Below are 12,878 nucleotides of genomic sequence, written 5' to 3' on the forward strand. Positions count from 1 at the left end.
GCCTAAATCCGATGAGAAAACAGGATTTGGGGGTACCCTAGGTTTGGCTCCTTGAGCTGGTGCCCCCCCCCCCCCCCCTCCTTGTCTCAAATCGTTCCGCCGCCTATGCTCCTGGATCTCTCCTCATTGTGGTTTTCAGGACACTCCAAAAATTTGCCAGGGTCATCCGGTATCGCTGACCGTTGACAGCCTGGGTAGCGCAAATCTCGCACGAGCGACGTTCGCCAGGCTTCTTTGATTGGGTTTGTGCAGGCGGTGGCGGGCATTTTTTTGCCCCCCCCCCCCCCTTTAGTTTTTTCGATATATCTCGAGAACCGCTGCGCCGATCGTCACCAAACTTTCAGTACCCTCCCGTGAATAGCTATTGCACATTGTGACCAAAATTTTCCAAATGCTATGATAGGTTGGACGCTAATGACGTCAGAGTGACGTCATTTCTGCCATTTTCGACCCAAAAAAAGGTTTCGCGAGAAGAGCTGGCAGGTCTACAGCTTTAGAGATACAGAAAAATGTTTCAGACACAAAAGATGTAGAATGTAGAGGGCTCATCTCGGATTTTTGAATTTTTTGGATTTTGACCCCAAAAAATCAAAAAATAGATTTTTTGAATATAATAGCCGAAAAATCCAAAAAGTTTTTTTTTTATTAAAAAAACGGAAGATATGTGATGGTCCCTACCGCCTTCTATCTACATACCAAATTTTAGATCGATACCTCTTTTTTTGACCAAGTTATAGCGAAAAAAAAACTTCAAAATTGATGACGTCAAATTTTCAAACTCAATTTTTTTTTAGCAATTCTAGACCTCGTAGCGCAAAACAAAGACCACCATTAGACTCCCCGTGACGAGCTGCATCGAATCAATGCCCATTTTATGCAAAAATATCAAATTTGAAATTTGACCTTTTTTGACCTGACCTTGACCTGACCTCCACCAGAAAGTGACCTAAACCGTACCTGATGGTCTTATAACCAACACCATTGAGTTGGAAATGAAAACTGGCCATAAAACATGCATCGCACAACCTTAGTAAAGTTGGGTTCATGTGGTGACCCTTGGTGACCTTTGGTGACCTCACCAGTGACCTCTAATAGCAACATATGTACTGGACAACTGACGCCCTATCGCTGATTTTCGACAAAATGCGTTTTACTCGGTGTTATAGCGCTTTCCCTAGAAGCCCCGTGAACGGTGAAACATTTTATCTTTGACCTGACCTGTGATGTCATCGGTGACCCCGAGGTCAATGAAATTTTGATTCCTTCGACAAATTTGACAGGGCTATCTAACGCCGTTTGAATTTTCCGGATCCGTCCAGTAGTTTCGGAGATACGGGGGAGGCAAAAAATGCCCCCCCCCCCCCCACCGCGCGGAAGGAGGCCGGGAGCAGGCCCATGTCACTCCACTTTTGATGACATCATATGGGGGCCTCAGGACAATAATGGCGCGCCACGCCACAATCGCTTCAAAGCTACTTGCCAACAGTTGCCATTTTTGAAAATATTATTTTGAACTAAAGTTCCAAGTAATAAAAATATTGTAATAAAGTTGTTGGATAAATCGATACCATATCTTAAAACTTACTGAAAAATGATTTATTCATAGTAAAAATATAAGCTCGATGCGTTTTTACGTTGCTTTCCTGCAACTGCAGAGGGTTTTTAAATCATCTATATCTTCAAAACCGGCCATTTCTTAGGATATTGCTGCTCTTTTTTATCGCTAGAAAAATAGTTGGACTTTCCAATGACATCAATGGTTGAGCGATATGTGTAGAGTGTCACCAACAATCTTCAAATGAAGTTAGTCATTTTTACGTTGTAAAGGAATGGAGTACCCCTTTCGAGCATCAGGGGTGACGTCACTCAGGATCTGTCTCTGATTGGTCGGCGGGGGAGTGACTGTACCTTCTATAGATGGCCTTGGCCGGGAGGCCCACCGCCTGCCTGGTTAATTACATTCAGGACGGTGTTCCATCATCATATAAGTAATATAGTTATGATTTTAACCCTCTTTCGAACGCCGCCTACCGCATTTTGCTACGAGGCCCAGGAGCCGAGTTTGGAAATTGAGGCAGGCCCATGTCACTCCACTTTTGATGACATCATAAGGGGGCCTCAGGACAGTTAATGGCGCGGTGCGCCACAATCGCTCCCAAGCTACTGGCCAACAGCTGCCATTTTTGAAAATATTATTTTGAAATAAAGTTTCAAGTAATGAAAATATTGTAATAAAGTTGTAATTCAAATCTATACCATATCTAAAAACTTACTGAAAAATGAATTATCCATAGTAAAAATATAAGCTCGATGCGTTTTTACGTTGCTTTCCTGCTGCTGCAGAGGGTTTTTAAATCGTAAACCTATATCTTCAAAACCGGCCATTTCTTAGCATATTGCTGCTCTTTTTTGTCGCTGGAAAATTAGTTGGGCTTTCCGTTGACATCAACGGCTGAGCGGTATATGTAGAGTGCCATCAATAATCTTCAAATGAAATTAGTTATTTTTACGTTGAAAGGAATGGAGTACCCCTTGCGAGCATCAGGGGTGACGTCACTCAGGATCTGTCTCTGATTGGTCGGCGGGGGAGTGACTGTACCTTCTATAGATGGCCTTGAATTGAGGAGCTCCAGCGGGGCGCGGGCTAAATGATTATTTGCGTACCGACCTATGACCCTTGTATTTCATTTATTTTCTCAACAAAAATGACTTGATACGATAAGGCATACATAAACACATTTCTTAACTATTACTTCTAAGTCGTATTCATGATCAGGACGGGAGCTTGAACTGCAGTGCCGGGCCGCGCGATCGTGTCCGGTCACAGAGTGTCCGCGGCGCCGCGCCTTTGTGACGGCGGCCGGGCCGTGTCGTCGCCGCGCCGCCGATGGCTCACATAATGCACTTCCTGGGCCGCATTAGCGGCGGCCATCCGTCATTAGCAGCGCTGCCAGGTTAATTGTCTGATGGGATATCCGGCGCCGCGACGTTCAATGCCGGGGGAAGCGCTGACCCCGTTCGGCGACTTTCCAAACAGGGCGCACCCAATGGAGCGCCGGGTGGCACCGCCCGTCCCTCCCAACAGCTGTTTGACCTCGATATTTCGTAGGGGAGAGTGGGGCAAAGCGGCCACCCGGGGCAAAGCGGCCACCCATCGTTTTAGTCCTTCATAGCTGGCGTCTGTTCCAATTTATGGTTTGCAATTATACTTCTCTTCACGGCCGTTCGAATGAGCCAGATCGGGGTTTCAGGCCCATCACCATTGTTCTGTGAAACACGGAAAAGCATTTCTTGCCAGGTTACCAACTATGTTTACAATTTGTAAATGTTATGTTATTCCATAACCGTTTGGAATTTTTATAAGCGTTCTTGTCCATGCATTGCATGGTTATCGTACATGTATTCTACCAATTTTAATGTGTTTTACCCCACTAATAGCTAAGCTGGAATGTTTTTGTCTCGGACGGTATGCGCGGGGCAAAGTGGCCGGGGCAAAGTGGCCACCCCCAATTGGCCATAAGTTGCTTCCATCTGGATAAAAAAAAACATTATTTATATTCAAATGTGTCGTCATGCATTCATCTTGGCCACTTTTCAGTTGCATGAGTTACCAAATAATGCAATTAAATGTTTATTTTCATGAAAGTCCTTTCTTTGTATACATACAGGTGGAAGATGATAAAGTAAACATCCATCCTCGCTTAACCTTGTCACCATCAAATACCCTAGTCGTACACCAGGCAACTATTTTGTTTCTCATATCGGGACTTGAGAAGACGCCGGTGGCCGCTTTGCCCCAGGGTATGGGGCAAAGTGGCCAATATGCATAGGTTTAAAGTTTTGTCAATATCTTTCATATGTGAACGCCTTTGGAAATAAAACGCAGTTGAAATAAAAGGCAACTTAATAGGGATTACATTGGTATAGAAAGAATCTTTCCAAGTTTAAAAATCAAGCATTGACATCGTGAGAAGCGTTAGGGTGGCCGCTTTGCCCCACTCTCCCCTACTTAAAACGATAGAGGGAGTCATACACTGAAGCCTACAACTGAAGCCTACAACTGAGGCCATCTAGTGAATAACGAAAAATGATGGAAGTTAGTGGGTATCGAGGTTCAAGTGGTTACGAACAAAGATGTGCTTTGAATTACTGGTATATTTTCTTTATTTTGCTAAATTTTCGGAATGTTTTTGTTTCAGCTCTCAAGGAATTAATAAAGCATTGACCTACACATCTTATCACATTAAGAACAATTAGCTCAGTCCGCAGCTACTTCAGGACAGGACTTAGCAGCAGAATGCTCTGTCGGCATGGCCTTGCTGAATGCGGATACCAAGGGCGAGTGTCGTCTGATGCGCGTCGGCAGCGCCAACCACCTCTATGCCCTCCAAACACCGCTACTGGTGATCATCTCGTCCGTCCGAGGTCTTTTCGCCCAAGATTCATACAGATGCACTCGCCGACATTAGCACTGCCACAGATACCAGTAGTACCCAAGGCCATCTATAGAAGGTACAGTCACTCCCCCGCCGACCAATCAGAGACAGATCCTGAGTGACGTCACCCCTGATGCTCGCAAGGGGTACTCCATTCCTTTACAACGTAAAAATGACTAACTTCATTTGAAGATTGTTGGTGACACTCTACACATATCGCTCAACCGTTGATGTCATTAAAAAGTCCAGCTAATTTTCAAGCGATAAAAAAGAGCAGCAATATGCTAAGAGATGGCCGGTTTTGAAGATATAGACGATTTAAAAATCCTCTGCAGTTGCAGGAAAGCAACGTAAAAACGCATCGAGCTTATATTTTTACTATGAATAAATCATTTTTCAGTAAGTTTCTAGATATGATATCGATTTATTCAAAAACTTTATTACAATATTTTAATTACTTGGAAACTTTATTTCAAAATAATGTTTTCAAAAATGGCAACTGTTGGCAAGTAGCTTTGAAGCGATTGTGGCGCACCGCGCCATTATTGTCCTGAGGCCCCCTTATGATGTCATCAAAAGTGGAGTGACATGGGCCTGGTAGTACCAGTAGTTCGACTTCGGAGTACCGCCTCATTCTCCAGGAACTGTCGGACACTCGACCAGTTGTAGTTGTCACCTGATAGCTGATATTGTCATTCGTGAAGAACGCATCGGTCTGGCCCTTCATAACCTGCTTCTGGTGTGAGTGGCGTGCCGATACCATGGCTAGTTTCGCTGGCCGCTCGTGCACAGGGGGCATCGCGTAATCCACGCTAGTCAATACTGACAGGACTGTGCTGCTCTTGAGCCGACGGCGCTGTCTCTGCATGCCGATGCGAAATGACCGATCATCTTCGAAATCTTCCTTTCTGAAATGCAGCTCACACACAGCGGAATAGTCCTGATCCCACTCAGCCCCGTCACGGTGACCCATGGCGGCAACCCACTGAGCCCGTAGAGATGTTTCGGTGAGAAAAGCGAATAGGTGGCATGTGAGACATCTCTGTTTTAATCTTTTGTTCCTCTTGGTTCGTTGGGTTGTAGCCAGAACGGCAGTTTTTACCGCTCATTTCCCTCCTCCATTGTTGATGTATCTATAGTCCAGGGGTCGGCAAATGGTGGGGCATGCCCCCTTTGGGGGTAATGGAGCCCTTTCGGTGGGGTAATGAGGGATTCTGAGAAAACCTATCTTTTTAGAGTTTTGATGAAACCATCGTGACTGTTGCATCCCAAGATTAGCCCAGGTCAAAGGCAAAGCACACATTGATTAGATACCAATTTTCACGTAGCTGCTCGCCTCACCATCTCACCACGGCTCCGTACAGTTGTACAAAAGCACCTGCAATTTTTAACCGTCGCCCGTCTGTTGGCGTTTCCTCAGCCGCTAACGTAAGGGGGAGGAGTCGATCGGACCCCCGCGGCCTCTCGGACTCTGAGATGGAGCTTCAGCTGTGCATAAAAAACGAGCGTATTACCCGTGACTATAGGAAACCGCTGCTGCCCATTTTTAAAGGGACTATCCCACCTTCTAAAATGTTGTTAAACCAGTTAAATTGTGCCCGACTTTATAGATTGGATGACCAGGAACACGGTTCTGGCATTTATTTTTCATTAAACATCTTATGCTTCCCATATTCCAAACACAAACTTTCAAATATGTGACGTCACAGCCCAAAATTACCTCCTTCCCCAGGCCACATTACTGTCATCAAGCTGATTCTTTTTACTCTGTAGGCACCACAACAAAGTTCAGACCAAGTTTTAAGCGATTTTTCAACGAACAAACCCATTTAAATCAGAATGACTAATCGAGGTGACGTCACACTAACGGTCGCTCCATATTGAAGATAGGGCCTTGTACAAGGCCCATTTTCAAATGAAGGGAACGAATTTCTTCAACACCAAGAGGCCGCGGGGGTTGCAACCTAGATAGATAATGGTTTCTGAACCTCGCCGCAAACTTGGCTATCTCAACTCAAACCCCATGTTAAAGCTGGGATAGTCCCTTTAAGGTCCTTGGTCATTTCGTCTCATTCAGGTCAAATGTCGAGAAAATCGGGACCCGGTATAACTTCTTTAAGTGAGATTTTATGGCTCAAGATGATCTCCAGAAAAAGCTCATAAGCCAATGATCATTATGGGTCCAGAGGCCAGTTTTACCGACAGAAAAATAGCCGCCTACCGGAATTTTTCGCCTAAAGACCGCTTCACATACGGAGCGTAAACGGTAAAACCCTATCCACTTACATGCTCATCGCGCTTACGCTCCGTATGTGAAGCGGTTTTTAGGCAAAAACTCCGGCAGGCGGCTATTTTTCTGTTGGTAAAACTGGCCCTCAGGTTTTCCCGGGCAGGTAAAGAAAAAAAATGATTGGCTCGAGGGTACAATCTGGTCGTGATCCAACGGCTTTTACGTGAGCTTTTAACGAAAAACCACCCGCCGCCCCTATATGTGCGAGGGTTTAATGGGATATATTAAATGCTTTGTGGAGGAAGTGTCATGTTTTAAATTTGATGCATCGGAAATGCAGAAATATCCAAAGAGTTCCAGAAAGGTATGGAATTTCAGTAAACTTGGTTGTGTCAGCAATGGGGTCTGGTAGGTGGGGGTAATGGCCCTGCCTGGCGCCTAAAAAGGGGGCACAACCCCGAATGACCTGCCGACCACTGATCTATACGTATGTAAGGCTTTGCACCACAATTTGTTTTCAAAAGAAAACACCACGCATTTTGCCCGCTAAATGATCAAATTAAAAGTAAAATACTTTAATTTTTAAGCAAATGAAACATGAAAGTAACATTGGTAGCTTCGATTTTAAATGTAAACGACAAAACACAAAAATGACGATTTCTTGCAATACACAACACACAAATTATCCACCCAGCAGCACGCGAGAATCCCATTTTGGCGCCGTCGCATAAAAACATTCGGCCTCTTACTGCAACTGCCAATATTCTGTTTCCAATCCAGTACTACTGTTATCTGTGGAGTGGCACATTCCTTTCCCTGAGCGGCCCATCATCGGAGTCGGTGGGAGAGTGACTGTATGTTGTACATTATAAGCCCAGGTCCCACTTGATGTGGAGGCCCTTTGCTGCCAAGTGACACTGGAAAGGGCGACCCTACAGATGGGTTCATATGGTCACCCTCACTCGTACACACCTGCGCCAACGTTCCCAAAAGTGGTGGCACTTTTGCAAAGTGACACTCGTTGACTGACTTTTCTATGTGAAATAGACCCGGATCCGGGTGGGCTCTGTACTCACCCTGTGGCTGGATGGCGGCCCTGTCCATCAGAGCGGGCAGCGGTTCACTAACCGCCGGCCTGCCGTCCACCGATACGGGCAGGGAGCTGGCCGCCAGCGCGGGCAGCCGGCTCACCGCCACCAGCACGCAGGTCATCAGCATGGTGCCGCTCACACTGCAACAGCCGGCAAAACACGTTAACCCGCGACCAGCCAGGGAGGGGTATGAAGAACCCCGTCTCATTTAATGTACGCACTATCCAGGTTCCTCGGGTCATCGATGTTAATAAATATGGCACATTCCACGTCAAATCGATCAGGATTTGGTGTTTTCGACCCCTCCCATAGGTCTGTGAATATCTGGACTAGACATAGAAAAGCTGGCCATGACCACAACGGCCCTAAAAGTAAGCGCTCGTAACTGGAAAGTCAGTTTACCTGCGACATCCATTTTTCACCGCCGCATAATACACACCATTCATTAAAAATGATGGGGATCATTCGCCGAACCGATGTGAACCGATGGGGGGGGGGGCACCTGCACTTGGCGCGTGAGAGATATTTATGTAAATGGCGTGACAGTATCTCGGTAAAGTATGGGTCGAAAGAGTCCGAAAAACACCGAAATTCTGAAATAAACATTGTATACATATGTTTACCTTATCCAATCGCTAAAAGTTTCAAGGCGATCGTTTAGTCGGTGCAGCTATGGCGAGCATTGAAACTTTTTCAGAGGTGAGGTCACTTGAAACGACCTGGTGACCAGACCTCGAACGACCCAGGCCTGGAATTTTCTCAACATGTGCAGAAAAGATTATGATAAGGGTTGCAAAAACCGCTGTGCGCCGCCGTTTTTGAGATATTTGCGATAAAACCTGAAAGGGTCTAGCCCCTCCCCCCTCTTCCAGCACGGCGCGGGTTACCGACTACCGTCGTAAGGAGACTGAAGACTGACAAACAATTGTGAGTACATTGGAGAAGCCAACGTAACCTAGTGACAAACTTCAACAGACAACTTAAAGTCTAAAGACACAATAAAAGGCAATACATCTAGCAACACAAACACGACCGTTACAAATATCATCAAATTTAAAACGTATAACTGGACGTTATCAAATTCATAATATACTCGTAGGTAGGTATGTACCAGCTCTGGCACAAAATGACAGGACAACAGTCATCGGCCATATTGGCAAGGCCGCACACACTGCTGAATACTCTTTCCCTGCACAAACATGATTAGACATAAACAACACGCAGGCTGCACAAATTCGTAATTTCATGACTATAGAATCACCTACACTGCAAGATATAAATATCAGTCTTGTTGAAGTGCTCGAAATTTTTAAACAATATGGACGCAAACAAAGCTTTGTGGATCGGACCGTCTACGGTCTACCTGCCGAAAGTCTTATTAACTCATTCGCGAGCCACTAACACATCTTTTCATTAAGTCGCTCTGGTCCAGGGGTCGGCAAATGGTGGGGCATGCCCCCTTTGGGGGTAATGGAACCCCTCGGCGGGGGTAATGGGGGCCCCTGAGCATAGGCGGATCCAACCCAGAGTTTTGGGAGGGGCAAACCATCACAATTTATTGTTTCTTTTCATGCACTGTCATAGACGTAATGTTAAAAATGATGTCCTTTGTGGAGGGCAATTGCCCTATTTGCCCTACCCTGGATCCGCCACTGCCTCTGAGAAAGCCTTATCTTAGAATTAATGTCTCCCTTGATGGGACAGACATCACGCCTGTTTGGTCTCAGGGTTCAAAGATCGAACGCTAACCGTCGCCCCTCTATTGGCGTTTTCATAACAGCTAACGTAAACGGGGAGGGGCCGGTCGGACCCTAGCCTCCAACATTCGTTGGACCCCCAGGGGTCCAGCGAATTTCTCCCCCCATAAATTAGCGGCTGGCAAAACACCAATACGGGTGACGGTTAACTTCCTTGGCCATTGGGTGACTTAAGACTTTCAAAGGGTCAATGACAATTGTGTAGTAGATCTGATCAGCACCCGCTGTACCTTCTAGAATTGAAATGTTATGACCTTCCATGATCTCAAGAAACAACTGCCTAACAAGTCAACAGGAGTGCGTCTAGCGGCTGGTAGGGACAATTATGAGACAGTGCTTGCGCGCTTTATACAAACTGAATTATCGCAAGGCTACTAAATCAAATTGTATATGCGCGTTGGTATCTTCGGTCTTTGTTATTGTTTGGGCTGGCTGTGGCTGCCGACAGGTGTGCGTTTGTTATTTATTTTTGTTTTCGGCAGGAAGAGACATCTCATAATTTTGAAAAGATAACTTTTGCTATTGACACACGCTCAGAAGATTGATTGAAAATGTGACGAGATGAAAATATTCAAAGATCACTGAAGTGATCTGAAGAATCTGAGATACTGAAGTGAAAGTAGCAAGAGGTTGTTGTCCCAAATATAAATTGAAATAGATAGGTCTGGAAGTGCATCTATATAAATAATATTGCCAATGAAAGAATACCAACTGAGTTTATTGGTGGGGATCATTGTAGACAGTGTTTGATTGAATCAGAATGCAAACTTCCTGCTGGATTTACCATGTTCTGTTATGTTCACATAATAATGCAGTATGTGTAACTGGTTAATCTTCAGTATAAAATGTTATTAATATTTGCAGCCATGTGTTTTGTCAGATTAATCGGAAATCAAAGTTTGACTTGCATGCTGAGTGGGGTGCTTTGGGCACCAAGTTTGATGTTGTGCCCATACTCATAATGATAACTTATTTCTATATTTAGTTATTAAAACATCTAAAATGGAAGTGTAATATTATTATTCAATATCAATATTAACTGTCAATATTCTATGATTAAAGCAAGAACATAGTGACCTACCTTCTGATGTTTGTGAGATGTACCTAATTGAATATCAATATGAAGGGGCTAGCTTGTATTTCCTGCACTGAAAAAAACTTACTCCCCATTTTCTAATTTTAGAATGCCAAAAAGCACTCCTGCAATCGAATAATTTTATGACCTGGCATAAGCGCCTAAAACGGGGAGTTTTGGGGAATAAAACTAGCATATAGAATATATTTAGTATCCGAACGCTTATATTATTCGTGCTAGGGAGTAATTTTATGACGGAGGATAAAAGTATGCTATCTTTGGATAAAATTACACCAGATGATAATTTTATTAACTTAACACTAAAATTACTCCCATTCGGGGAATAATATTGCCATGCCAAAAAGCACTCCTTTTTTCGATAATTTTACCCCGGAGTAACTCCCCGGTAAAATCAAGCCCCGGTGTAAAAGTACCACCCCTGATAATGAGGGGTGATGTGATCATATTATGACCAAGTGTAAAATAAGGAATGCATTTAAATAATGTATTGAAACACCAACAATTGATTAACGAATGGTACCTGAGCATCAGCAGGTACATCTTAGTTTGGACGCACTTCCAGTGATGGCGCATTGCGGCCGACAGGGACGTAATTTTGCTTCCTAGTTGAGAAGCGGCGTCTCAACTGGGAGGCAAAACTTCGTCTCTGCCGGCCGCAATGCGAAATCACTGGAAGGACGTTCAAGGTCACAACTCACAAGGGCGTTATGGTTAACACTGAGGCTAACGAATAACATCTGCGCACAGAACCACCGCCACGGATGGCAGATAAAACGAGCGTGTATGGTTAACACTGAGGCTAACGAATAACATCTGCGCACAGAACCACCGCCACGGATGGCATTGGCAGATAAAACGAGCGTGTATGGTTAACACTGAGGCTAACGAATAACATCTGCGCACAGAACCACCGCCACGGATGGCAGATAAAACGAGCGTGTATGGTTAACACTGAGGCTAACGAATAACATCTGCGCACAGAACCACCGCCACGGATGGCATATAAAACAAGCGTGATCTGGGCTATGAAAGACGTACTGAGACTCATTGGCGTACTGAGACCGCCGCAGCTGAATTAGTCATTATACAGAGGCTCCAGTAGTGTGAGCCACACGTTGCGAGTCACTTGAGCCACAGGTGAGCCACAAGTCACGAGTCACTTGAACCACAGGTGAGCCACAGGTCGCCAGTCATTCGAAGTGGGCATCTCCGATGCTGGTTCTACACTACCTGGGTAACCTCCCACACCTTCTGTGATAAGCCAGATATGTTTACATCGAATCCCACACTCCGGTAAAGAATCTCGAACAGGGCCCTGCAGGGCCCCGTGAACTTTGTGTAGAAGACAGCGTGGGCGGCCGTCATTAGGGCCACGGTCTCCAACCTGGTGGCCGGCAGTTGGCAGACCACCACACCGTCCACCGATAGTTCCTCACCTGCCTGACGAACCCCGTTTCTCGGATCCGCCAAGGTGCCAATGGTTGTTCCACAACCATAGGCAAGTAGAGCTAGCAGCTCGTCGTCTGCCGTGAAAAAGAATATTGCAGTCAGTTGGCATCAATGCATATCGTACAAATAAACGTAAAGAAAACCTAGGAGAGAAACAAGGAACCGCGTTCGTACAGTAGCTGGCTATGCCATCTACAGTATCTGGAGACGATTCTTCGCTTCTTCCTGATTTCTTTTCACTCTCAAAATCGTAGTACGATGCGTAGTACGTTTGCGTAGTACGATACACTCTTACAACTAAACGTGCATAATTACAAAATAATTATACGTCGTTAAAATATTTCAGTGAAATAAGAAATTAGTACCCGATGTTCCGCTGTCATGGTTAAGTATGGAGTGCAAGTAGGTATCAAACTGCATGTAACTGTGGTATATTTGGAGACAATGAAGACAACCATGAATGGAGACAACCTGAATGGAGACAACCATGACTTTTCAATATCACTAGAGTTAAACAACACTTTTTGACTAATAGCAAAACCAACGACGATTGGCTGTCCAAAGGTGAGGTACAACATGTTGTCCCACCCGTCGTTAAAGTGCCACCTTTTTACGGTTTTCGGTTTAAAACGGTTTTCAGTAGACCTGACCCACCTATGACCTACCCTGAAGTCCGTTTCCCGAAATTCGTCCTAATTTTTGAGATATCCGCATTCGAACTTCACATTGATGCCATCACAAAAAGTGTGGGAGATGGGATGCTAACATGGTAATGTTACATTCCCATATTCCACACATTTGTGATGGCTTTAATCTGAA

At 44.9% G+C, this 12,878-nt stretch overlaps 1 protein-coding gene across 2 annotated transcripts in view; it reads right to left on the reverse strand.

Moving 5' to 3' along the window:
- Positions 1 to 12,878, reverse strand: part of LOC122380856 (lachesin-like) — a 152,080-nt gene that overhangs the window by 122,306 nt on the left and 16,896 nt on the right. Inside the window, exons 1-2 of one of the 2 annotated variants that reach the window (XM_043364374.1) lie at positions 10,596 to 10,649; positions 7,743 to 7,897 (exon numbers count right to left, since the gene is read on the reverse strand). In XM_043364374.1, the coding sequence (XP_043220309.1) occupies positions 7,743 to 7,884 (142 nt within the window). In that variant the 5' untranslated portion in view covers positions 7,885 to 7,897; positions 10,596 to 10,649. Of the gene's footprint in view, positions 1 to 7,742; positions 7,898 to 10,595; positions 10,650 to 12,878 lie in introns of those variants that run through there. The other variant, XM_043364373.1, reaches the window with a different exon arrangement.

The sequence above is a fragment of the Amphibalanus amphitrite genome, unplaced genomic scaffold (genome assembly GCF_019059575.1).
Source record: "Amphibalanus amphitrite isolate SeventyFive unplaced genomic scaffold, NRLGWU_Aamphi_draft 000108F_arrow, whole genome shotgun sequence".
In the NCBI taxonomy this organism is placed as follows: domain Eukaryota; kingdom Metazoa; phylum Arthropoda; class Thecostraca; order Balanomorpha; family Balanidae; genus Amphibalanus; species Amphibalanus amphitrite.